At 43.4% G+C, this 25,134-nt stretch overlaps 1 protein-coding gene across 1 annotated transcript in view; it reads right to left on the bottom strand.

Moving 5' to 3' along the window:
• The window catches only part of PCDH15 (protocadherin related 15), a 1,543,840-nt gene that overhangs the window by 397,395 nt on the left and 1,121,311 nt on the right, over positions 1 to 25,134 (bottom strand). The window contains exons 19-20 of the mRNA XM_088459638.1: positions 12,126 to 12,434; positions 3,457 to 3,681 (exon numbers count right to left, since the gene is read on the bottom strand). Of these exons, the coding sequence (XP_088315764.1) occupies positions 3,457 to 3,681; positions 12,126 to 12,434 (534 nt within the window). The remainder of the gene's footprint in view (positions 1 to 3,456; positions 3,682 to 12,125; positions 12,435 to 25,134) is intronic.

Genomic DNA, 25,134 nt, shown 5'->3' on the forward strand with positions numbered 1-25,134 from the left:
ATGGAAGCCCTCCTCCCACTACAAAAATCAAAAGAGTTAAGCTGGCAAAAGCACAGCGAAGAACTGTGCGTTCTAAGAAGAAATCACAAATCCCCAAGGAGAGTCCAAGTGTGGTGGTGGTTGCGATGCCTGACCTTCCCAGCACTGGACGGGAAGAGGTGGCTCTTTCCACCATTTGCACGCCCCCTGCAATTGCTGAAAGGAGCTCCCACAGTCCACTTGCTGATATGCAAATTGAAGATGTCACTGTTGAAGTACAACAGGATGAGGATACTGGTGTAGCTGGCGCTGAGGAGGAAGTTGGCGAGGAGGATTCTGATGGTGATGTGGTTTGTTTAAATCAGGCTCCGGGGGAGACAATTGTTGTCCGTGGGATGAAAAAGCCCATCACGGTCATGCCTGGGCAGAAGACCAAACATTCCACCTCTTTGGTCTGGCAATATTTCTATCCAAATCCGGACAACAACTGTCTTGCCATATGTACCATATGTAAAGGTGAAATAAGTAGGGGTAGGGACGTCAACCACCTAGGAACATCCTCCCTTATACGGCACCTGCAGCGCGTTCATAAAAAGTTACTGTCAAGTTCAGAAACTTTGGCTAAGACCGTAAGCAGTCCAGGGACACCTAAATCCCGTTGTCCTGTTGTATCCAAGCGCCTGCAAACCACACCGTCAACTCCCTCCTCGTCAATTTCCTCCTTAGTCAGGATCGGAAGTAGTCCTGCAGGCCATGTCACTGGCATGACTGACTCTCCTATCCGGGATTCCTCTGGAGGATCCTGCATTGCTACGCCTACTGCCGCTGCTGCTGTTGCTGCTGCTGGGAGTCGTTCATCATCCCAGAGAGGAAGTAGGAACACCACTACTTTTACTAAACAATTGACCCTCCAACAGTCCTTAGCGAGGATGATGAAGTACAGCAGTCATCCTGAAGCAAAACGTATAACTGAGGCCTTGACTGCTATGTTGGTGTTAGACGTGCGTCCGGTATCCGCCATTAGTGCAGTGGGATTTAGACAATTGATGGAGGTAGTGTGTCCCCGGTTCCAAATCCCGTCTAGATTCCACTTCACTAGGCAGGCGATACCGAGACTGTACAGAAACGTCAGAAAAAGTGTCCTCAGTGTCCTGAAAAATGCCGTTGTACACAATGTCCACTTAACCACGGACATGTGGACAAGTGGAACAGGGCAGACTAAGGACTATATGACTGTGAGAGCCCACTGGGTAGATGTATCACCTTACGCAGCAACAGCAGCAGCGTTACCAGTAGCAGCATCTCAGAAACGCCAGCTCGTTCCAAGGCAGGCTACGCTGTGTATCACTGGTTTCAGTAAGAGGCACACCGCCGACAACCTCTTAGAGAAACTGAGGGAAATCATCGCCCAGTGGCTTTCCCCACTTAGACTCTCCTGGGGATTTGTGATATCTGACAACGCCACCAATATTGTGCGGGCATTACATCTGGGCAAATTCCAGCACGTCCCATGTTTTGCTCACACAATAAACTTGGTAGTGCAGAATTTTCTGAAAAGCAACAGGGGCATGCAGGAGACGCTTTGGGTGGCCCGAAAAATTTCTGTCCACTTTCGCCATTCAGCGACTGCGTGCCGAAGACTGGAGCGCCAGCAAACACTCTTGAACCTGCCCCACCATCACCTGAAGCAAGAGGTTGTGACGCGGTGGAACTCAACCCTCTATATGCTTCAGAGGATAGAGGAGCAGCAAAAGGCCATAAAAGCCTATACATCCACCTATGACATAGGCAAAGGAGGGGGTATGCACATGACTCAAGCGCAGTGGAGAATGATTTCCGTGTTGTGCAAGGTTCTCCAGCCCTTCGAACTTGCCACACGTGAAGTCAGTTCAGACACTGCCAGCTTGAGTCAGGTCATTCCCCTCATCAGGCTTTTGCAGAAGCAGCTGGAGAAAGTGAAGGAGGAGCTAAGATGGAGCGATTCCGCTCGGCATGTGGGACTTGTGGATGAAGCCCTTCATTCGCTTTGCCAGGATTCCAGGGTGGTCAATCTGTTGAAATCAGACCACTACATTTTGGCCACCGTGCTCGATCCTAGGTTTAAAGCCTATGTGGTGTCTCTCTTTCCGGCCGACACAAGCCTGCAGAGGTGCAAAGACCTGCTGGTGAACACACTGTCAGCTGAAGCGGAACGTGACACGTAAAGTGCTCCTTCTTCATTTTCTCCCGCAACTGGGGCTGCCTGGAAAAAACTTAGGTATCCTAAGCAACCCGTTGGCGGTGATGCAGGGCAGGCAGGACCAAGTTTGGACATCTGGTACGGACTGAAGGACCTGGCAACAATTTCTGACATGTCTACTGTCACTGCATATGATACTGTCACCATTGACAGAATGGTGGAGGATTACATCGGTGACAGCATCCAAGTAGGCATGTCAGACAGTCCATACCTGTACAGGCAGGAAAAAGAGGCAATTTGGAGGCCCCTGTACAAACTGGTTCTATTTTACCTGAGTTGCCGCCCTCCAGTGTGTACTCCGAAAGAGTGTTTAGTGCAGCCGGGAACCTTGTCAGCGAAAGGCGTAGGAGGTTGCTTCCACAGAATGTGGAGAAGATGATGTTCATCAAAATGAATTATCAGCTCTTCCAGGGAGACTAGCCTCCAGAACTTACAGAGGGACCTGTGGTGGTGGATTCCAGTGGGGACGAGTTAATACTCTGTGAGGATGAGGATGTACACACTGAAGAGGGTGAGGAATCGGTGGATGAGGAGGATGAGGATGACATCTTGCCTCCGTAGAGCCAGTTTGTGCAGGGACAGATTAATTGCTAGCTTGTATTGTGGGGGCCCAAACGAACCAATCATTTCAGCCACAGTTGTGTGGCAGACCCTGGCGCTGAAATGATTGGTTTGTTAAAGTGTGCATGTCCTGTTTATACAACATAAGGGTGGGTGAGAGGGCCCAAGGACAATTACATCTTGCACCTCTTTTCTTTCTTTGCATTATGTACAGTTTGGGGCCTAGTTTTTCAAACTGCCATCCTGTCTGCCACTGCAGTATCACGCCTAGATGGGTCACGTGTTTGCGCCGCCCACTCGTGTCGCTTAGCATAGTGATCCAGCTACCTCGGTGCAACCTTTTGGACATAAAAACACTATTGTGAGGTGTGAGGTGTTCAGAATAGACTGGAAATGAGTGGAAATTAAGGTTATTGAGGTTAATAATAGCATAGTAGCAGAAAAACCTACAAATTCTGTGATTTTAGCTGTTTTTATGCTTTTTTTCAAAAAAATACAGATCCAAAACACAAAACCCAGAACCCAAAACACGGAAGGGTGGTTTTGGCAAAACCAATCCAGATCCAAAACACGAAGAAAGATCCAGATCCAAAACCAAAACACGAAAAGTGGCCGGTGCACACCCCTAATATATATATATACACACATACACATGTATGTCAGAATCATTCTCATACCTTCACTCTCACTGTCACTGTAACAATTCCGGGAGGCATGCTGCCTGTGGCGTCGAAAGCTTCAACCAGAAATACATATACTGCTTCCTTGCCCGTGAATGATTCATAGTCAAGAGGTTTCAGAAGGGACAGCTCTCCAGTTGATGAGTTCATTGTAAAAAGCTGCAAAACTTCCTGGGATCTTATCCGATAAGTAACATTAGCACCAAGATCAGCGTCCTTTGCCTGAAACACAATAAACAGATCAATATGAAAATCAAAGCTGGTGAATAAAGCAGGTTGAAGGGCAAACATAATTGAACCAGAGAAAATATATGTATTGAGTTTCAGAGAAGTCTCCAAAATAAAATTGAATGCTTACAGTTGTTTTGCTTTTTGTTATGGGTCATTTTAATGCATCGATCAGGAGAAAATAAAAACAGTTCAGCAGATATGTATCTGAAATTTCTATCACATTCATAGTAAGTGTGCATTCTGCAATCTCTCAACTTGATTAGAATTGATCTTTAACTGTTGTATTAACTTTGTCATCGCAAAAAAGTCTAAAGAATAGAAAAGGCTCTTCCAGGCATAGTTACTGATGGCTATATTGTCACCGATAGTAAGGCTTTTATGTTTTTATTGTTTCATTATCTGTTTTTTCTTCAAGTTTCAGAACTGGGGAGGTATTCTGAAATTCTGAAGTTTACAGAGATTGCTCATTTTTGAGAGTACACGTCTACTTAGAAATGAAAATAGTGCAGATTGGTACTACCCTTGTTAGCAGGTGTGGTATACGCATATGACAAGTGGGATGACAATATTCAGAATGTTGACAGGTTCTCAAAGTCGACATTCTGATTGTAGACATGCGCAATGACACTATGCCTGCATCGACTTATTCAACCGGTCAACCTTACTATTTTACCCTAACCTTAGCTTAACTATAACCCTACTGCTCATACAGTATGTTGTTGCTATACATACTATCAACATTTTGAACAAATTAGGAACATGTTGGCATTCTATTCGAATATGTCGGCATTCTGAACCATTTGAAATGACAGTATTCTGAATGCCAATATAGTAACTTCTTACTTTGCTAGCTTGGCACTTTACTGTTCGATGTACCATTTTATCCACTACACGACCTTACAGAGTGATTGCACGATTACGACATCGTAATCACGATCTTGTCAGGTTCAGCATTTACGGGGATGATGGATGTGCCTACACTGAACGACTGTGCGTTCAGTGTAGGCACCTCACAGACGGAGGAACGACAGCACGATTACAAGGTCGTAATCGTGCTCTCGTTTCTCCATCTATTAGTAGATACGCATCTTAAGTAATTAATAACATCATTTATATAGAGCTGTATAAAGATAAAAACAATTTCTTGACTATTAGAAAGAGAAAACAATACAGCAAAGTCAGCAATTCATAAAAGCCTAAAACAATAGACTGCTTTACATGAGCATAAAGTCACACCTCCCCTGCACTTCAGATGACCAGATATGGAATAGGAATGAATGTGGACATTCAGCATAAATAAGGATAATTCATTCTGGTGTCAATTGCTGTGCAATTAGGTGTTGTTCATACACCAGGACATATGCTAAAACAGAGCATGCAACGCAAATACTGCATGCAACTGAGCTGATCATATTAACAATAACAATATATACTGTTTAACAAATAAACAGCAAACAGTAGTAATTGAACGTCAAATATCCTCACAAGCTGATTATAGGCCTATTACTTTACTAATCATTAATACTAAAGCCCTTTGTGAAAGTTCTGGCAAATAAACTTTACATTTATTTGATTCAGTTGATAGATCTTGACCATGTTGGCTTTGTCCCAAGAGGCCAAAGCCCTTGACAATTCTACAACAGCAATTCTTATATCCTAAACACATACTTCTGTTGTTTTGGCTTTGATAGACTATCATTGCCCATTGATGTGTAAGGCCTTCAAAAACGTTGGATTCTACAGTAAACTTTGACATGCTATTCAGACTCAACTAACTGTTATCGTTGAGTATGTAGAGTGGTACTAAACAAGGCTATCTCCCCCTCCCCATTAATGCTTGTTATTTGCATTGAGTCATTGGTCATGAAGATTAAATAAAATACAGATTGACAATATATAGTACAAAATTTTGGTATTCACAGAGGATGTGCTGCTAACTTTTTTCCCTCACATTTCACTTCCTAACCTATCTATGCAGCTAAAAGGAGCTATTTATCAAGCTTAACACAGGATATCACAGTTCTCATTATTTCTAATCGGGAAAGTGGTCTGGAGCTATATCATACAGTATGCTCACAAAAGCTAAGCTTTTTGCAGCTTGGACCCATTCGGTAAGCCATCTTTGGATGTGGTTAGCCTTTGTATCTAATAGACTACATTTTCACATTCTGTTTTTACTAGAGATCTTTGAACCCCTCTCTGTCAGCCCCGAGTGGGCATATGCCCAGTAATTATACCTCCTTGACAATCCTGCGATAATCAAGAGGTGAATGAGCTTTTAATAGGGAAAGTCATGACCAGGACATACTCTTATCAGATGCTCTGTTCCCAAATTACTGGTTAATGGTACATAGCCATTATAATTAATCTGCTCTCACTGTGAATAGCATCAATATCAGATTTTAATTACAGTGGCAAAAATGTGGACATCAAGAAATAATCCCCAGAGTCTAAATGCTCTCTTTCTGGATACAAAGTAAATAACATCAATTCAGAGGTGATCACCTTTATTCTCCCTTCACACAACCTGAAATTGAATAAAAAATAACATTGAATTTCAAAGGAAACTTTAGGAATTTGCTATCAAGGTAGTCTGATCACTAGGAATGGCAGCTAACTCTTTCATGGCAATTATGCTCAATTTAAATAATTGGAATTCCTTTAACATATGAGTATCATGTTTCAGTAGCATCACTACCATAAAAATTTATGTTCTGCCCAGTTTGCTCAGATCTCTTCACAATCTATCTGCACCAAATTTATATGGAATGGAAAAAAACAACAACAGTAATCTGTGATCATGCCTTGCTGATGAAGGCGGGTATCCACTACTAGATATACAAACGAGAGCACGATTACGACATTGCAATCGTGCTCTTGTTTGTATATCTAGTGATGTGCCTAGACTAAATGTTCACTCGTTCAGTCTAGGCAGATCAAGACATGGACCTCTCTGCCGCCGGACCTCTCTGCAATTCACGGGAAGAGAAACAAACATTCACAGCCTGATGACGCTGGACACTCACATGTTGTGAGTGTCCAGCGTCATCAGGCTGTGATTGTTTGTATCCTTTCACGTGTATTACAGAGAGGTCCGGTGGAAGCAAGAGAACAGTAGGTACTCTCTATTGCTCCCCATACATGCTGAACCTGACGGGATCGTCAGGTCGATCAGCATGTACGGGCAATGATAGATTGCAAAAACGCCCAGCGGGCACACGCATCACTGCCCGTTTTTGTCATTTACATGCCAGATTTGAGGGCAATTTGAGGGCGATTGCACGATAATGACGTTGTTATCATGCAATCACCTGTCAAAATCGCCTAGTGGATACCCCCCCTGAGCCTACTCTGAATGGAGGCTTGGATCTCCCTATTTAGTGGTGTGACATTGAGGAACCCATGCCAAATAACTGGGAGACAGAATTTTGCCTTGACCTATGAGCCTCTGACCAGCCCATTCTACCTGTTCTTAACTGTCCAATTTACTTTAGAGTTATGGGACGTACTAGAAAAATGAACCGAAGCTGGCAATGTAGGCTTCCCCACTTCCCATGAAAGCTCACATAGTTCCCTACAGGACTTAGTTTTAATTATGTATAACAGAGGATCACTGTAATAATGGAAAGAGTCCTGAGTATTATGGGAACTGTTTTCTCATTAAATGTATTCATTAAAAATATAATTAAAACATTTCTTTTATTTTAATCAGTCATAATGAAAGTTATATTTTAAATGGTATGATTGTGGAAGTGCACCAAATACAGGCAATCCTTTTCCTTCTTCTTCTGACCAATGTGCTAAACCTATTGCCTGTAGTACCACCCCTTTCTTCTAACTACAATATTTGTCGAGGATATGTGTAAGCCACACCAAAATCTAAGAAACGTTTGAAGGGGGTCATTTCCTCACATTTTGAAACTTATAATTGTTATTTTATTTATAGTACTTTAGGTACCCTCCTTGCTTTTATTCTAATAAAGTATGAGTGGAAAATGTATGGTGTCTTGGGAAAGATCTCAGACAAGTTTAGTTGGAACAAAATTACTTACATTATTTGCACAAGTTGCAATACAGTCTGCTTCATCTGTAAGTGATTCGTGTTATGTTATTTAAGTGGGGCACACAATAGAGTACTTCATAAATTCACAATAGCCTACAATATAGGCATGCTGTACTTTGTTAGTCACTTGTTACATATTTTTTTAAGTGCCCTTTAGGCTTGAAGCCCTTGTGCATAAGTCATCCTATCTGGTAAAATTATTGACCAGTCTGACCCAGCCTAATAGCAATATTATCATAGAGCACACTTGTAAATAATTCCTGAGAATACTGTATATCATCTCTTATTCTTCACTTATTTCATTCCATATCCCTGTAGGCAATTTTATAGTTATTTCCCTGAGGATATATAAATTTGAATTTGGCAAGTAAAGCACACATTTTATTTAATGCAGCTGTCATAATGTGCCCTTATTGTATTATACTTTTAGCAAGTAACTGCATCTTCATTTGCTTAATTTTATATGGTTTTAATTATGTAAAATAATTACTGCAATGATTACTTGTTGTTTTAGCAATTATAAAATCTGAATTTATTAATAAGGAACTCAAGAGTATTTCTTATTTAGCATAGTACATACTGTAGCATTATTATGTTCATTTATCTTCTATAATCCTGTAAATGCACTAACGTGTACTTCTGGAGAAACAAGAAGTGCATCCTTCAACAAAGCCCTTTGACAGAAATTAAATAAAATATAAAGTAATGGTGTAATAATAATATAATCGTACTGCAATTTCATTCTATAGCGTTTTAAATGCAGAGGACTGACTAGGAAACTTAGTAACATAAATCCAATCGCAGATATCGGGGCCCCTGCACTGTGAGATATCTCATGGTGTATGCCCATCATATCTGCCAGATAAAATGTCTGTCGGTCTGAGAGGCATTTTATCTGACAGTGGCCAGGATGTACTAAAGGTGAAATGCCGTAAAAACCCTGTTTTCGTGGGTTTTACCGCATTTTCATATGTACTAAGCCCCGACGCACTTCTATTGGTGCAGAGGGTAATGCCAGAAAAACCTGGCGTTACCCTATAGAAGCCTATGGGCTTCTTACCGGACTCTGCTCCCGACGCTTCACCGACGCCCAGTGCTGGACCCCACTCACTTGCTCTCCATGGTCGCTGGCCTGCTCCTCCTGAGTCCTCCGCCTTCTCCTCCTAATCTTCTTCTGGGTACAGGGCGTCGGCTGCTTTGCAAAGGGCAGCTCTTATTGCAAGAGCTGTCCCTTGCGATACTAAGTAATTAGTAAGGTTGCGGTGACTGGCAGAATGGTCACTGCAACCTTAGTACATCCCGGCCAGTGTATGCCCAGCATTACTACAGACTCCAAAGATATGTCCTGTTCTGATAGATTTCATATGTGAATTCCACAACCACTCAGGGTCAAGTACTGTTTAATACATGGATTTTAGATAAACAACTGCACATTTCCCTGTTTGTCTAGAGTATGATGCAGTAACACAATGTCTAAATGTTTTGCCAAGTACTTGCCCAGGGGCGGATTGGGCCGCACAGCTTAGCTAACGACCAGGAGGCCGCACTAAAAAAAAGAAGCGGCCGCCCTCTTCCAGAGAGAGCGATCGCTTCTTGCGACCGCCTCTGAATGAGGGCCACTGTGTGTATATATATATATATATATAAAATATATACATACATATATATATACTGTGCCACAGTCGTGCCCTTATATTAAGGTTGCATCTAAAAAAATGTATTTCTCCATAGAGAATCCCAAAGGGGGGGGCAGGGTGTTCAAGGGGAAGATGCCAAAGCCCTAGTGGGAGGCAGCCATGAAAAAGAGCTGACACAGGCTGCCGCCCGCTAGGTGAAGACGCCAAAGGCCTGGCGGGTTGGTGCCTGCCAGGCGAATATGCTCAAGCCCTGGCGGGTTGGCATCCACCAGGCAAAAACGCTGATGCCCTGGCGGGTTGGCGTCCACCAGATGAAGTTGCCGATGCCCTGGTGGGTTGGCACCCACCAGGCAAAGATGCCTAAGCCCTGGGATGGTGGTGGCCACATAAAAGAACTTAAAGACCGCCGTTTCCCAGGTGAAGACCTATAGAATAAAATATTATAATATTAAAGTGTGTTGTGTTATTTTAATATTTTTTTTTACAGGTGGACTACAGGTGGCAGTGGGCCCTAATGCCAAGCATGCTGGTACTTGTGGTTTTCCAAGCACCAGCATGCAGGGAGGTGTGCTGGGACCTATAGTTCACCTGCAATAGAAAATATTCTTTAAAATTCACTACATCACACAATCAACTTGGCACCCACTGCCCAGGGGTGCTGGGAATAGACCCGGGCTATCAGCCTAGGCCTGGGGTGCCCAGCTCCTCAGGGATCCCTGGCCTGGACTGACTAGTGGTCAGGGTTGATGCTGCGGCTGGGGGGCCCAGTGAAAGGGCTCCACTGGCTGTGGCATCAGCCCCCCATTAGAAATAGTCCGGTGCTGGTTCTGGAGAATACAGGGAGACCCTACTCATTTTTTCCCCTTGTATTTCCAGAACCAGGACCGGATCAGAGCCCAGTGCTGGTTGCGCAACTTACGGGGGACCCCTACGTCATTTGTCCCCCATATTTTGGCAACCAGGGCTGGTTCTGACTAGCCCGATGCTGGTTGTGCTTAAATACGGGGGACCCCTATGTCATTTGTCCCCTGCAATTAAGCACAAACACTCAACTGATCTGAATCCTCCTGCAGCGACCGCCCCATTGCAAGCCACCAGCTGCATCACCGCTAGTTCTGTCACTGACTGGGGGCACTGCAGAGGGGAGACCACTACATAGGGGGGGACTACTACTGAGGGCACTGCATAGGGGGGACTACTACTGGGGGCACTATATTAGGGGCACTGCATAGGTGAAACCACTACTGGGGGCACTTCATAGGGGGGACTATTACTGTAAGCACTGTATAAGGGGCACTGCATAGGGGGGACCACTACTGGGGGCACTGTGTTAGGGGCACTGCAAAGAGGGGGCCACTACTGGGGGCACTGTATAAGGGGCACTGAATGGGGTGAACCACTGCTAGTGGCACTGTATAAGGGGCATTACTGGGGGCACTGTATAAGTGGCACTACTGGGAGCACTGCATAGGGGGGACCACTACTGGGGGCACTGTATAAGGGGCACTGCATGGGGTGGACCACTGTTAGTGGCACTGTATAAGGAGCATTACTGGGGCACTGTATAAGTGGCACTACTGGGGGCACTGTTTAAGGGTTACTACTGGGAGCACTGTATAAGGGGCACCTCATAAGGGGTCACTGTTTAAGTGGCACTACTGGGGGCACTGTACAAGGGCCACTACTACAGGAGGCTCTGCATAAGGGGCATTGCTACTGGGGACATTGCAAGAGGGGCACTAGTGCTGGGGGCATTAAGGTGCATATGGAATGGTGGCGTGTCATGTTGACAAATCCATATTTTCCAGTGGCCACGCCCCTTGTGGCATGTGACTGTGCCCACTTTTTTGGCATGCATCTAAAACGCACGCACATACTAGGCAGGGGGGGGGGCGTTTTGTGAATTAGTTTTTTAACTAAATGAAAATTCAGAGGTTTATAGACTGTATTGCCTATCAATTGTTCAACATCTGCAGACCTTGGCCATGCTCTGTGTAACATCTTACCACAAATAATGCCAGATTTCCCCTATACTTAGGGCCTGATTCAGATGTTTCCGGGTCTGCGCATGTGCAGAACGGGTCCTGCGATTATGCTCACAGACCCCCTCCAAGCCACAGTGGGTTTGGGGCAGAGTGGGGGGCTTGGCTAATCACTATTCCTGGTTTTCTGGGGGGGACGAGGCCAGGGTCTGCGTTGGCAGACACAGATTTCTGGCCTCTTACGTGACCAGCACCATCAGTCACAATGGTTGCGATGGTGATCCCAGCCTGTGACTTCGGTCACAGTGCTGGGATCGGAAATGCAGCAAGGAGGTGTCTGACACCTCCTTCTGCATTTGCATCTGAGATGGACAGATTTGCACAGTCACTTGTGTGCGCTCTGCAAATCCATCAATCTCTGAATCAGGACCTTAGTCTGCACCCCTAGCTCTGTATTGTTAGAGGATAATCACATAACATAAAGCAATCTAAGGCACAAAATGGCTTTCTAGGAAAGAAAAACAAACCTCGTATATGAAAGACAGGAACAATCTTAAAAAAAAATGCAAAATGACAAATGTTTATTGTAGATGTAAAAACTGCAAAGGAAAATCTAAAATAATAATAATATTAATAATAATAAATATAGTGTGCTTTATAATTAATAATAATAATAATAATAATAATAATAATAATAATAATAATAAAAAACCATAGCATCATTTTATCATCTCCAGTTTGCAATAAACATACCTGGACTTGTAAAAAGACTGTACCGGGTGTCATGTTCTCTGGTACAGAGACAACATAAGAGGCATTTGTAAACACAGGGCTATTGTCATCAATATCAATAACTTTAATAGCCAGTGTTATTGTAGAACGACGAGGGTCGGTTTGCGCACCATCTGTTGCTTCAACAATGAGTTCATAATAGTCTCTTACTTCCCTGTCCAACTTTACAGATGTATAAATACTGCCATTGGATGTGATGCGAAAAATGTTTTTGAGGTTTGCCAGACTGTAACGGACTTGACCGTTGACTCCAGCATCAGGATCTGTTGCCTAAAGGGTACAAAGTTAAAATAAGTTTAATAATAAAATTTAATTTAAGCAAGATCAGCTGTAGAGTTATTTAAGTACCACATATTGATAATCTAGATAAAAAAATAATCTACAATACATTTTTAGTGACACGTGAGATGTAAAACCAATTATTTGTCAAACAACTACTTGGGCACAGTTAGGCTTGGGACTATTAGTGAATCTCCTGGTCATTTTAAAGGCCTGTTCAAATTTTTGCTCCATTGCTTAACAATTTCTACAAGGTAATAACAACCTAATGGTTCTGTAACTAATTATGACTGCATTTAAGCCTACATTCATGCTGTTCAGACAGTCCTCAATTGTTTCATGCTGATACAATGTCACAAAGGACTTCATGGTATCTTGCCAATAAAGAGCAAAACATGATCATCCGAATTAACAAGATCACCTGTCCAAAAAAGACATTTATAGCTCAATTGAGTGTATAATTGACACGTTTTACTATGCAGAACAAATTTAATTCCTTAAAAATGTCATGCATTATTCAATATATTCCTTATTTCTATTCCTAAGCCCAGATGTACTGGTAACTAACATGACTCGTATCACTAATATATATTGTAATCTACGAACTAATGTTTTTATCCCTTTTCACTACTGGCCTGATACCAAATTACAATACCAGAATGTCCTTGTCACAGTGTGAAGGGACAGTCATTATTTTTTGCTAGCACTTAGAACGCTTTACAACTGTATATTGTTGGCTGCCTTGTAATTTGTTGCCAATCTTTTCATCTATTCTCGTTGCTGTTAACAAATTTGCAGATTGTATGAGCGTGACAAAATAATTGAAAAACAATGCCAATAGTTTCATTGCCTATCTCATAGTAATTGGTACAAAAATAGCAGTAGAGTAAAAAGAAAAATGGATTATTCTTTGTCATTTTAAAAATGAACTCTTCTTTCTTTCTTTTCTCAGCTTGAGCAACATTTAAAAAGGTGTTGTGTTTATATATATATATATATATATATATTTAATGGGTTGCTATAACGTAAGACTATACTAACTGTAATGTATTATACGTAATTATTATATTGCTATAACTCCCAGCTTATTTTTAATGCTGATGCATGTTCAGTATATTCATGTCTAAAATACAACATAGGCTTCACTAGAAACTAAGGGGGGAATCCAATTTCTGACAATAACACAATGCGCAGTTCCACAACGGCACATTACGTCCTGTCGGCACTGGAAATTTTCCCTCAGACCCCATAGATGTGAGAAGGAAAACTTATGATGTCGACACTACCATTACCTACCCCTGATCTACCCTATAGCTATAAAGCTGAACTATGCTTGTTCCCATGCAATCTTCCTATATACATAAAAGCTCTGAGCAGTCTGGCCTGGGATAGCACATAAAGAATGAGCTTAATGAATAACAGGTATATGTGTTTTTGATTATTTTTTGTAATTCATTCTTAATGTATAGTACACAAATCAAAGCTGTAAAAATGTAAATCAGATGTCCTAATGACAAGTCTTCTTTAATAAAGCATCACAAATAAAACACACACAATACAGTAACAATTTAATGTACTTTATATTGGAACATAAAAAACACACATTTCAATGCACTCCCTTTTTATTTGTAAAAGCAATTTCTTACCTCGGCGCTACAGCAAACATTTCCTCAATCAAAATTTCAAGCACTTTCAATTATATTTTGACGAAGCACAAATATGTCAAACATTCTGCACCAAATGGATAAAGTGCCAAGTAATGAAGAATATATAGTAGTTTACTGTCCAATAGGAAACAGAATATTGAGCAAAAAAATGAACACAACAAATAGCAGATATTAAGTACACTACTACTTTCCTGAAATAGAATATTACGTATTAGTGTTAATGGTAAAATGTTAGTAATTTAGAAGATTCCAAAGTTCGTGCTGATGCACTTTTCATGGTACAGTTAGTCATAATAATTATTGTTGTAGAGCATACCTATAATAGAGAGTATATAATAAATGTGGTAAATGAAGGGATATAACTACATATGTATCTTGTACACTGGTAGATGTACACACTCAGCAGACACTTTATTAGGTACTGTACATGGGACAGCACCAGATATTGGAGCCTATAGGCTGCACTCCGCAAAAAGCACATCTGCGATGGCCCCCGTATAGTTGAAGTAAAGTGATCACATTAGCCCCTATTGGAGCCCCATTTCCTGGATATTATCAATGGTACATGCCAGCAGTACTTCATTTCTTATTGCCATGAATAGGTCAAGTCAAAAACCCAATATGAATGGGTCCCTTTGTATAAGGAATACTAGTTGATGCCAGACAGGGTGGTTGGCATATATCAAACTGGGATTTTCATGCATAACAGTCTCTAGAGTTTACAGAGGATAGTGAGCAAAACAAAAAACATGCAACGAAAGGCAACTCTGTATACAAAAAATACCTGGTAATTGTAGTGATCATAGCAGATTAACAAGATTGGTTCAAGCTGACAGGTAGTTGGCAATGATTAAAATAACCATGAGTTACAAAAGTGGTAAGCAGAAGAGCATCTCTGAGCACAGCTGATTACTATGGACTGAAGCAACAGAAGACTACACTGGGTTCCATCCCTGTCAGTTATCAACATGAAAATAATACTGGATACACACTTACCAATGTGTGTACCCAGCCATGCAATGCTCAAAATATCGGGCAGCTGGTACACATTACAGAATCTGGTTGCTGACCGCCCAATATGTTAGGCACCGCCTCCATTCACCTGCCTGGCATCGGCAGCTGGGTCGTTCATGCCCTACATGCAGACCAATGGAAAAGCCCTGATGGATGACCTGCAAGAGCATGAATGGTTGTCCATAGTGGGTTCACCACATTTGCTGATGTGGAAGATATGTTTTCCTGATCCGCCTGCTTGGGTGACATATTGTCTAATGTGTACCCACCTTAAGGGTACAGTTGGCAGAGGCACACCAACACTGGACAGTCAAAGCCTGGAAATATGTAGCCTGGTCTGACAAATCACAATTTCTGCTGTGACATGGAATTGGTAGGTTCAGAATGTGTGTGTAAATGGTACAGGTTGGTGGTGGTGGTGGTGTAATGGTGTGAGGAATGTTTTCTTCACACACAATAAACCCATTAATACCAACTAAGAACCATTTAAATGCCACAGCCTAGATAAACACTCATATATGGTTTAAAAACCATGGGCCTGATTCAGACCCACTCGCAAGCGGCTGTCCGCTCGCAAGTGGGTCGATGTTGTACTCTGCGCATGTGCACGACGGCGGGAGCTCCGTCGTGCGCATGCGCCAGACGCGACGAGCGAAGGACTTTCCTTCGCTCGTTGTGTCTGATCAAAGGGGGCATGCTGTCGATGTTGATTGACAGCACGCCCCCTTTGGTGGGCATGCCAGGGGCGTGCCTCCCTGACGGCGTGCCTCCCTGACGGCGTGCCAGGGGCGTGCCAGGGGCGTCCCTCCCTGACGAGCCAAAATCACTCCGGGGCTTGCGGTTGAAAACCTCAACCGCAGGCTCCGGCTCGCAGTTTCGATGGTCGCGATGGTCACGACCATCGCGGCCATCAAACTGCACGCTCGTATAGGCTGTGGGTGGAGACCCACAGCTATACGAGCGTCCAGGAGGACGCTCCATTTTTATGGAGGGCGGCCCTCATTCAGAGCGTGCGCTCTGCTCAGAGCGTACGGCTCTGAATGAGGGCCCATATGTACACAACTATGATCCTAAATCAGATGTGGAAATAGAGTAAGATAGCTTAGATAACTTTGCATCTGGGTAAAACCATGCTGCACTGCAGGTGGGCAGATGGAAAATGTGCAGAGATAGTTAGATTTGGCAAGGGCGTGTCCAAACTGATAAGTAAATTGAAGTGTAAAATAAAGCTGTCCAGCATTTGTGGGCTACATGCAAAATCAGCCAGTATTTACCATGCATGAAAAGTAAATGTATTTGCACCCCTTGCATTGCAACATGGTTTGTCCAGGCACACAGTTACTTGCTCTATCTTACTCTGGGGGTCATTCAGACCCGCTCGTGAGCGGCAGTACGCTCGCAAGTGGGTCGATGTTCCCCAACTGCGCATGCGCACGACGGAGGGAGCTCCGTCGTGCACATGGCCGAGACCCGCCGAGCGACGGGCTCTCCATCACTCCGGGTCTCGCACCAAAGGGGGCGTGCTGTCGATGTTGATTGCGTGCCTGCCAGACGGAGGCGTTCCCATGGGAACGCCTACCGTCTCAAGCCGGCCCCACTGACATCAATAGTGATGTCAGTGGGAGTGATTTTGGCTCTGATAGAGCCAAAATCACTCCAGGGCTTGCGGCAGCAAGACCCTACCGCAGGGTCTCCGTCGCAAGCCCGATGGTCGCGATGGTCAAGACCATCGTGACCATCATCATGGACGCTCGCTATAGCTGTGGGTGGTAACCCACAGCTATGCGAGCGTCCATGAGGATGGTCGCGATGGTCAAGACCATCGCAACCATCATCATGGACACTCACTATAGCTGTGGGTGGTAACCCACAGCTATGCGAACGTCCATGAGGACGCTCCAAAAAAAGGTAGGAGGGCCCTGATTCAGAGCGAGCACTCTGGTCAGAGCGTTCAGCTCTGAATCAGGCCCTCTGTTCCCAAATCTGAATCAAGCACTATGTACACACACTGGTGCAAAAAGGTGATTATGGCCAGGCATCTATTAGAACAGGATTAAAGACCCAACAAGGGCACATTATTGCCATCCACAAAAAATATCACTTCATTTAGGACTACAGAACTTGATCAAGTACATATGTAACAATTACTACAACTGTACCACGAGTACATCTAGTATAGAAATGACATTCAGTTAGATATTCAGACAAGATCATTAACAACAACATTCTTGACTCGGAAGATTGTGACATAAGACTAATCAAGACCCAATCACTTGATTGGACTAGCCACTCACGAATATCTCCCCTGCATCAATTAAATTGAGTGCTGGACTCATTAAATACTGCAAAATACACTGTAGACTTTCATTTGCCAATTGATCCCTTAGAAAGGCCTGTCCCTAATACTGCCAGTTAGGCTGCTAATTAGTAGCTAGACAGCTTTACCCTGCTGGGACTGACCCAGCAATGATAGAGTGGACATGTGACCTCAGTTCATGCATGTGCACGGAGAGGAGCAGCATGGACAGAGGGATTCAATCTAATCCCTCTTCGACAACCCAGACATCTTTCCCATAGGAAGGAGTGGGGCTCCAGGTACAAATGCCATTTGTAGATGGAGTAGGTTCCCACTGTCATACTTTGAAAACTATCAGTTTGCTGAGCTTGCATACTTAAGTATGGGGATAGCAGCCAGGATCGGAGATGCAGGGTACAGTAAGCAGGAGTTATCAGTGATATCCACTGCATTATTACTGTGATGAATACTTTCGATATCTGAATTTAACAAATGTAATTGAAAATTACTATTTTAACTTACATTTAGTTTTGATGACTGGGCCCCATATTGATCAAATGGACAGAATTTGATTAGACCATATTAGCAGACTACAGGGTACATTTACTAAGTAGCGGTTTTTCAAAGTCTCTGATGATTGGCAGATTTGACCAAACGATCTCAACTGTTAATGGACCCTGATACAGAAATATACCCAAACCTGACAGTTTGCGTACAAGTCCGATGGTGGGTGATCAGCACGTGTGCAAGATCTGTTCTGCACATGTGCTGACCAGTGTCTGCGTCTATAGCTGCATTGCTCCCTAAGCTGCAGCATGATTGTATACTGCAGCCGTTTGGGGGCGGGGAAGTGGTGGCGACAGCCAGCATCTAAGTAAATGGGGTGTCGGACCCATATTCTGCCCATGGCAAGCCCAGTGACTACGTCCTTGGATGCAGCTTCACTAGCCCCAGCAGCATAATTGCATGCTGCTCTCATTTGAGGAAGGGTCGGCGATGCCCAGCATTGCATAAAATGGTGGCATCGGGCCTGTTTTTTGAGCGTGGCATGCCCACTGGTCCTTGGACGCAGCATTATTCATCCCGTCAGCGAGAAACATTTCAGATGCAGCAGCGGATCACAGACAGGAGGCTTCTATTTACACAAGACGCCTCCCGTGGCATTAGCATAATGCTGCATCGCTGCTGCATACAAAGACACAGCAGCGATGCGATTAGCATACAAGTCTGAACCAGGCCCTATAGTAATTAATACTAAACCCACATAATTTAGCATTAATAAGTATTGCAAATTGAAATCTATCGGTCAAAGCTGCCGATCATTGTCAGTTTTGAAAAACTGCGGGTTAGTAAATCTACACCTAAGTCTATTTATTACCATATGGTTTGTGTGTATTATATAAATAACGTATTTAGGAATTAATTGTTTCTAGAATTTAATTACAGTCATAAAATGTTACCTGCATGCATCACAGGCAAACCTTGGAGCATGAACATGGAGGGCTAAGTCACAACAGACAGAATATATGCAGCAATGGACCAGCACTTATGAATAAAAAAAATGATTTTTTATTAAACAATAAGCATAAAAACCATTGCACACAAAAAGCACTAAAAATATTAACTCCATAATTTGTGCACTAAAGAATCCTAGACTCTCCTCATCAGCATTACTACAAAACTTTTTGATGTTCTTCAAGCCAACTAAATTGGTCAAAAGTACAAAGTACAAAGATGAATGTGCTTGAATAGAAATTGTCCCACATTCAGAACAACAGGAAACATCTTAATAGCACCACTGGTAATTTATGATCTTTTCCCTGTGGAAAGTACTGTTCATGTCCACATAACAGAGACGGTAAAATGTATAAACATAAAAGAATAATAAACAGCTGGATTATAGAGCTCTAGTGATGCAGTGTGCAATATGTGGTGGATTTAGATCATTAGTATCCCACCAACTGCGAGTGGGCTACAGATGCTGCAATATAGTGCTGCTACTCCCCCACACTCCGGACCTGATTCAGCAAGGATCGCAATTGCAAAGCTGCATGCAGGCTATAGATATATGATGTATGCATGCAGGCAGCTTTGAAATGTGATCCTTGCAATCATGCAAATGCAGCAAGTGGTGTATGACACCCCAATGGCATTTGTGATCCCAGTCATGCGACAGAGGTCACAGTGCTGGGATCATCATCACGACCATCGTGACCATCGGTGGTCAATGGACGTGATGGTGGATGGCACCTGGTGGCCAGACAGCTGAGTAAGCCTCAGCTTACTCAGGCTGGTCGGCTGCGATCCCAGCAGACTGCGTACGTCCTGGCCACTTCCGGAAAACAGGACGGACATGTTCCGTTTCCGGGAACACCGGCCAACCCCGTCCCTTAAATGCCCCTGCCTGTCAATCAGCAGAGGCATTCAAGGGCTAGCGTGCGTGTCAGCAGGACCCATTCTGCATACTCACAGAATGGGGCCTGCGCCTGCGCAGATTCCCGATAATCACTGAATTAGCCCTTCAGAGTGTGGTCCCAGATTTTTTGATCATACAGTAGATGTTCCAGGATCTTATTTCCAGTAATAACAGTAGATTAACTGCAGTAGATGGGATACGTTTAGGAAGCCGGCGGCCGCAATCCCGACCGCCGGCTTCCCGAATCCTCTATCCCGCCTAGGGATAAATGCCCGGCATCTAAAATTTAGACGCCTGTCATTTTCCCGGTGCCGGGAGACAGGCGCCCGGCATCCCGATTGAAGGGATGCCGGGCGCCGCGAGCGGACAGCCGTGGGGGGGAGGGTTAGGTTTCAGGCATCCGGGGTGGAATTAGGGGTAGGCACCCCCCGGGAGGGTTAGGGTTAGACTAGGGGGAGGGAGGGTTAGGGATAGGCACCCACGGGGGGCACTTAGGGTTAGGCAGCAGGGGGGGGTTAGGGTTAGGCACTTAGAGGGGGGAGGTTAGGGTTAGGCACTTGGGGGGATGGTTAGGGTTAGGCACCCCTAAGGAGGGTTAGGGGGTTTGGTTAGGTTAGTAAGTACTTACCTAAGGGATGATCGGGATTTCCAGCGCTGTCGGGCTTCTGCTGCCGGGCTCTGCTGTTTTGTCGGGCTGCCGCAGCCAGGAACCGAACTGCTGGTCATGCGGCAGCCAGCTATTCATATCGAATGCGCAGTAGACTACTAATGCATTTCTCCAGTTTACCAATGGTTTCATTACTGAAAATTATGATCATATTGAAATAGCTTTGAAAATAATTCTGGTATCACTGCACCATTCTCTGATTGGTTACTTCACAACGGCTTTATTTTTAATAGTTTTACTAAAGAATTAAGTATTTAATTTGATACTTACATACTAATGTGATACTGAGAATACTGAATCACACACCCACAACACTGCCATAATTACGCAGCATCTCCATGCATCTGAGTAGCAGCCTCCGTGTTACTGCCCAGGAATGGTACAATACATTTATAATACATTCAAGACCATGCATCTGAATTAGTACTGTGACTCCGTGCATTAACAATTGTAACGTATGAGCGGTGCAGATGCATGCACAGTAGAAAAACATTGCTCCACTGTGTCCGTCACAGTAATGTGACACAATCCTTTGGGAAAACTGGTGATTAGACCAGAAAAATTAGTCAGTAGTGGCTCTGTTTTCTTCACCACTGATTGATCTCTGCCTCTCATCTTTTTTTGGAGAATAATTTCCCTCTGCTTATGCCTCTCACTGAGGGATATTCAAACAGCCCTGGTTTGTGCGAAAATTGCCTGGTCCAGTATAATACCAAGGCTAAATGACCACGGTCTTACAGGCAGCACATTGAAGCTGTGAGTCTCTGTAGGGATATACTCAGCTCTCACAGAGAGAGCTTAAATTTACTGGAGGGTTCAACATTGTAACATCATGGCCCTCCATTCATACCAGAGGAGAGTAAGATATATTATTGCCATATATTACACTATCTGTTATTGCGTATATACAGCTGCCCTGTGTCTGAAAATATATGATTATTGTCACAATCCAGTGCAAGAATTCCTCTGTGGAGGATGGTGAGCCGGGGGGTTAGGGTGGCTAGGGAACAACTAGGTAAGTAACAGACTAGGTCTCCCAATTGCGACCAAACCCAGGTTTGACTAGACCTGCCTAGAGGCACGGAGTCTAACCCACTTGGTGGTCTTCACCAGTGACCCCTCCAGTTGGGATATGGGTGTCGCTGCACCAAATGAGCAGGTCGTGACTCTCTGGACTGGTACCTGTAAATGGCAGAAAGACCGAAACTAGATTAAATTAATTAAATACTTGCACACTGGAGATGCACAGAATTTTTGAAGACTGGAAATGTACTGAATACTTGAACACTGGTGATGAATGGAATACTTGAATACTGGTGATAAACTGAATACTTGAACACTGGAAATGAACTTGAGAATGTAGAGATCCTAGACACAGGCTTGCTTGTGAACACAGGGAAATGTACTGGGAACTGCTACAGATTTAGGTGCTGATTTGCACAGAGAGAGACAAAGAAAGAAGTGAACACAGGCATGTACAGGGGATAGCTATAGATCCAGCTGAGAGCTAACTAGAAATTAGCAGGAAACCTGACACCTCGGTAACACAGGGAAGCTGCAGTAGGGCTAGCAGCACACTACAAGACACACAGGAAAAAACAACATAAAATACTGGAGTTCTGAGAGAGAGCACTAAAGTCTCAAACTGAGAATTAGCCTGGAAGCTAATACAGGTAACCCTGGAAAACTGTAAATAGGCTGAAGCAACACTCTGCAGGGAATAACACAGAGCAACACTGGTGAGAATCACAGTCACTGGAACAGCGAAGTTGAACAGCAGTTTCCTGTTCCTGGAGTCAGACTTAAATACCCCTGGGTAGCTGCTCATTGGATCAGAGGATCAGCTGAGTGACCACAGGACTACTATTGGGAGAGAGTAGTCAGGTCATATGGACCAACATGGCTGCGCCCATGCCCGGCACCCCGGAAACTAGGACGCACAAACGGAAACCCTAGCAGACCTCAGGGAGAATACTCAGTCACCACTCACCTCAGCGACTGAACACCTAAGCCCAAGGATGCTACCATAGAGGTGAGTAGTGGCCGACCCCAGGCTGCATCCTGACAATTATATACATAAAACAGATATTCAATATTTATGTCATAATGACACTACTGAGCTACTACCTGTGACTTTCACCTTTCATTTGCGATTAAATCAAACTACCCACGGAGTATCTGACATCGGTGTAACTAATATATATATACAGCTTATCTATGTTTACACAGGATTTTGCGTTATATTACCTTGGTACTGTACATCAGTGGTGTCTGTATATATAAAAAAATATTATTTTACTTTACCTACTAATGTTAAATCATAAGACATAGTGGACACTGAATATGTATCTGCTCATGAACACTAAGTTGTTGAATGACTAAGAATTGTTATGTGCTACTTATATGTTTATTTTGAAGTAAAGTGACTTTATGGGGTCAATTCAATTACTGTAGGCACAAGTAAGTCGTGGCCATGAGTAAGTATGTTCATATGCCTCACTTACGGTACCACTGGACTCGTGGACTTTTGGGGCTATAGGGCTGTGAACAAAACTCCATGAGTTCGGGGCAATATTGGACTGTGAGGGGGGCAGCTGCCATTGCCAGTGTTCTACACTCCTAAGTGAATTGACCCCATGTATTTTAATCTCTTCTGTCAATATTTTAATTCAATTGCCTGTTTATAGATCAGTGCCATCCAGCAAACAAACCCCCTTTTCATTGTCTTTTATTTTAGAAGTAACTACCACCTCCTACCTTGTGGTCAGCAGCAGATCTACACAGACCATTGAACTATTAACTGATGGTTTATTTTTAAAATATTAATAATAAAATAAAAAAGTCTGTGCCTCAATCATGTCAGTAAAACTACATATCACTATATCTGTTTATTCTGTTAAAACAACAATGTTTTATTCACCCTAATTTGCTAAAGCGTCTTACTACAGCTTTCTAATCTACATTATAGGATTATACCTGAACCATTGAATCAACTCACTTCTTCTATAACTAAGTGTCAAACTGTCTCTGCCCCTTCTAGCCTTATAGAGCTTTATCCCTGCACACACTTTATAAGCACTGGCAAAATAGTACTGCACACATCAGTCTGACAATTTGTTTAAATAAGCTTTTTTGTGTGATGGTAGGAATCAAGTCAAGAGCTCTGCAAGCGAGCGAGCCTGCCTCACTTGTTTACACTCATAAATAAAACTGCAAATATTCAGCAGGAAAACGAAATATAAATCTATGATTATCAGGGAACTGTCAGGAAGTTCCCACTGATGTTTACTTCCCAGCCAAGGTGCTCTGTGTGAGAGGCAATAATGGAACCATTTATCTTCTTAGAAATCAATTGAAACTTAATTAAAATTGTTATAAGTAAATTCACACATTTCTTTCCTCTTGTAGTACATCACGGTAATAAACAGTAATGTCTAAATCTGTGTAATGATCTTCTTACAGTTCACATAGCCATGTAATCAATGCCTTTCTATGTCATTATGATTTGTACTCACTTAATTTGCCATAGCTTAACTTTCTGGTTCTCCAAAATACAATCAAAGGTGAACAAATCTACATGCTATGATACAGGAATGTGATCTAAGCAGATCCTTATATTGGAATACATTGTATTCACGACTGCAGAGCATTTATGACATAACCCAAGTTCATGCATACAGTATGCTTTAGATCAGAGGTAGCCAACCCTGGTCCTCGAGAGCTACTAATACCCCTTTTCCACCTAAATTCTGGGTCTGACCCGGAGTTGGAACAGAGTTCCTATTCGGATCAGACCCGGAATTTATCCAGCGCCGACTCGGGATATTCCCGAGTCGGCTCCGCTCACACCGAAGTCGGGTCTGCATTAGCCCCGGCTTTCCCGTCGTGAAAATGGATGCTTGGAGATGACGTCATCTCCAAGCGCCACTGAAGCCGGACCAATCGTCCGGCTAGCAGCGCACTCCAGGTCATCGTGACCCGGAGTGCGCTGTTCTCACAGCAGGGTTTCACGGGCTACGCCCATGTTAAACCCTGCTATTTACCTGGGGTGGATTCCCGGGTCACTCGACCCGGCGATCCAACCCTCTCCCCTTTTACACCAGGGAGCTGCCCAGGTTAACCCTGCAATAACCCGGTTTTTAGCTCCGGTGTAAAAGGGGTATTACAGTGCAAGTTTTCCAGGTCTTCTCGCAGAATCACAAGTGAAATAATTATCTCCACCTGTGGATCTTTTAAAATGTGTCAGTGAGTAATGAATACATCTGTGCACCAGCTAGGTGGTCTGGAAAACGTGAAGTGTTAGTAGCTCTCGAGGACTGAGGTTGGTTACCCCTGCTATAGATGATATCCCTGTCTTGTGTCTTCCCAGCATGTGTTTCTTGCTTAATAGCCAACATATAGTATTCTGTGTTATGCACCATCAGGCATGAGTCAATGAGCCTGGGACCATGTATACAGTAATTGTTGAGATGCCACTGAAGAAGACCAACCCAGATGAAGCAGAGTAATAGCGTTTCTAAAACTTGGTAAATTAACTTTAACACTATGGGTCGTATTCAATTAGGTGCAAAAAGCAGTTTTCGCCCTTTTTTTTGCCTGAAAATTTTACTCTGTATTCAATTCCATTCCTT

The sequence above is a fragment of the Taudactylus pleione genome, unplaced genomic scaffold, assembly GCF_031769625.1.
Source record: "Taudactylus pleione unplaced genomic scaffold, aTauple2 ptg000918l, whole genome shotgun sequence".
In the NCBI taxonomy this organism is placed as follows: domain Eukaryota; kingdom Metazoa; phylum Chordata; class Amphibia; order Anura; family Myobatrachidae; genus Taudactylus; species Taudactylus pleione.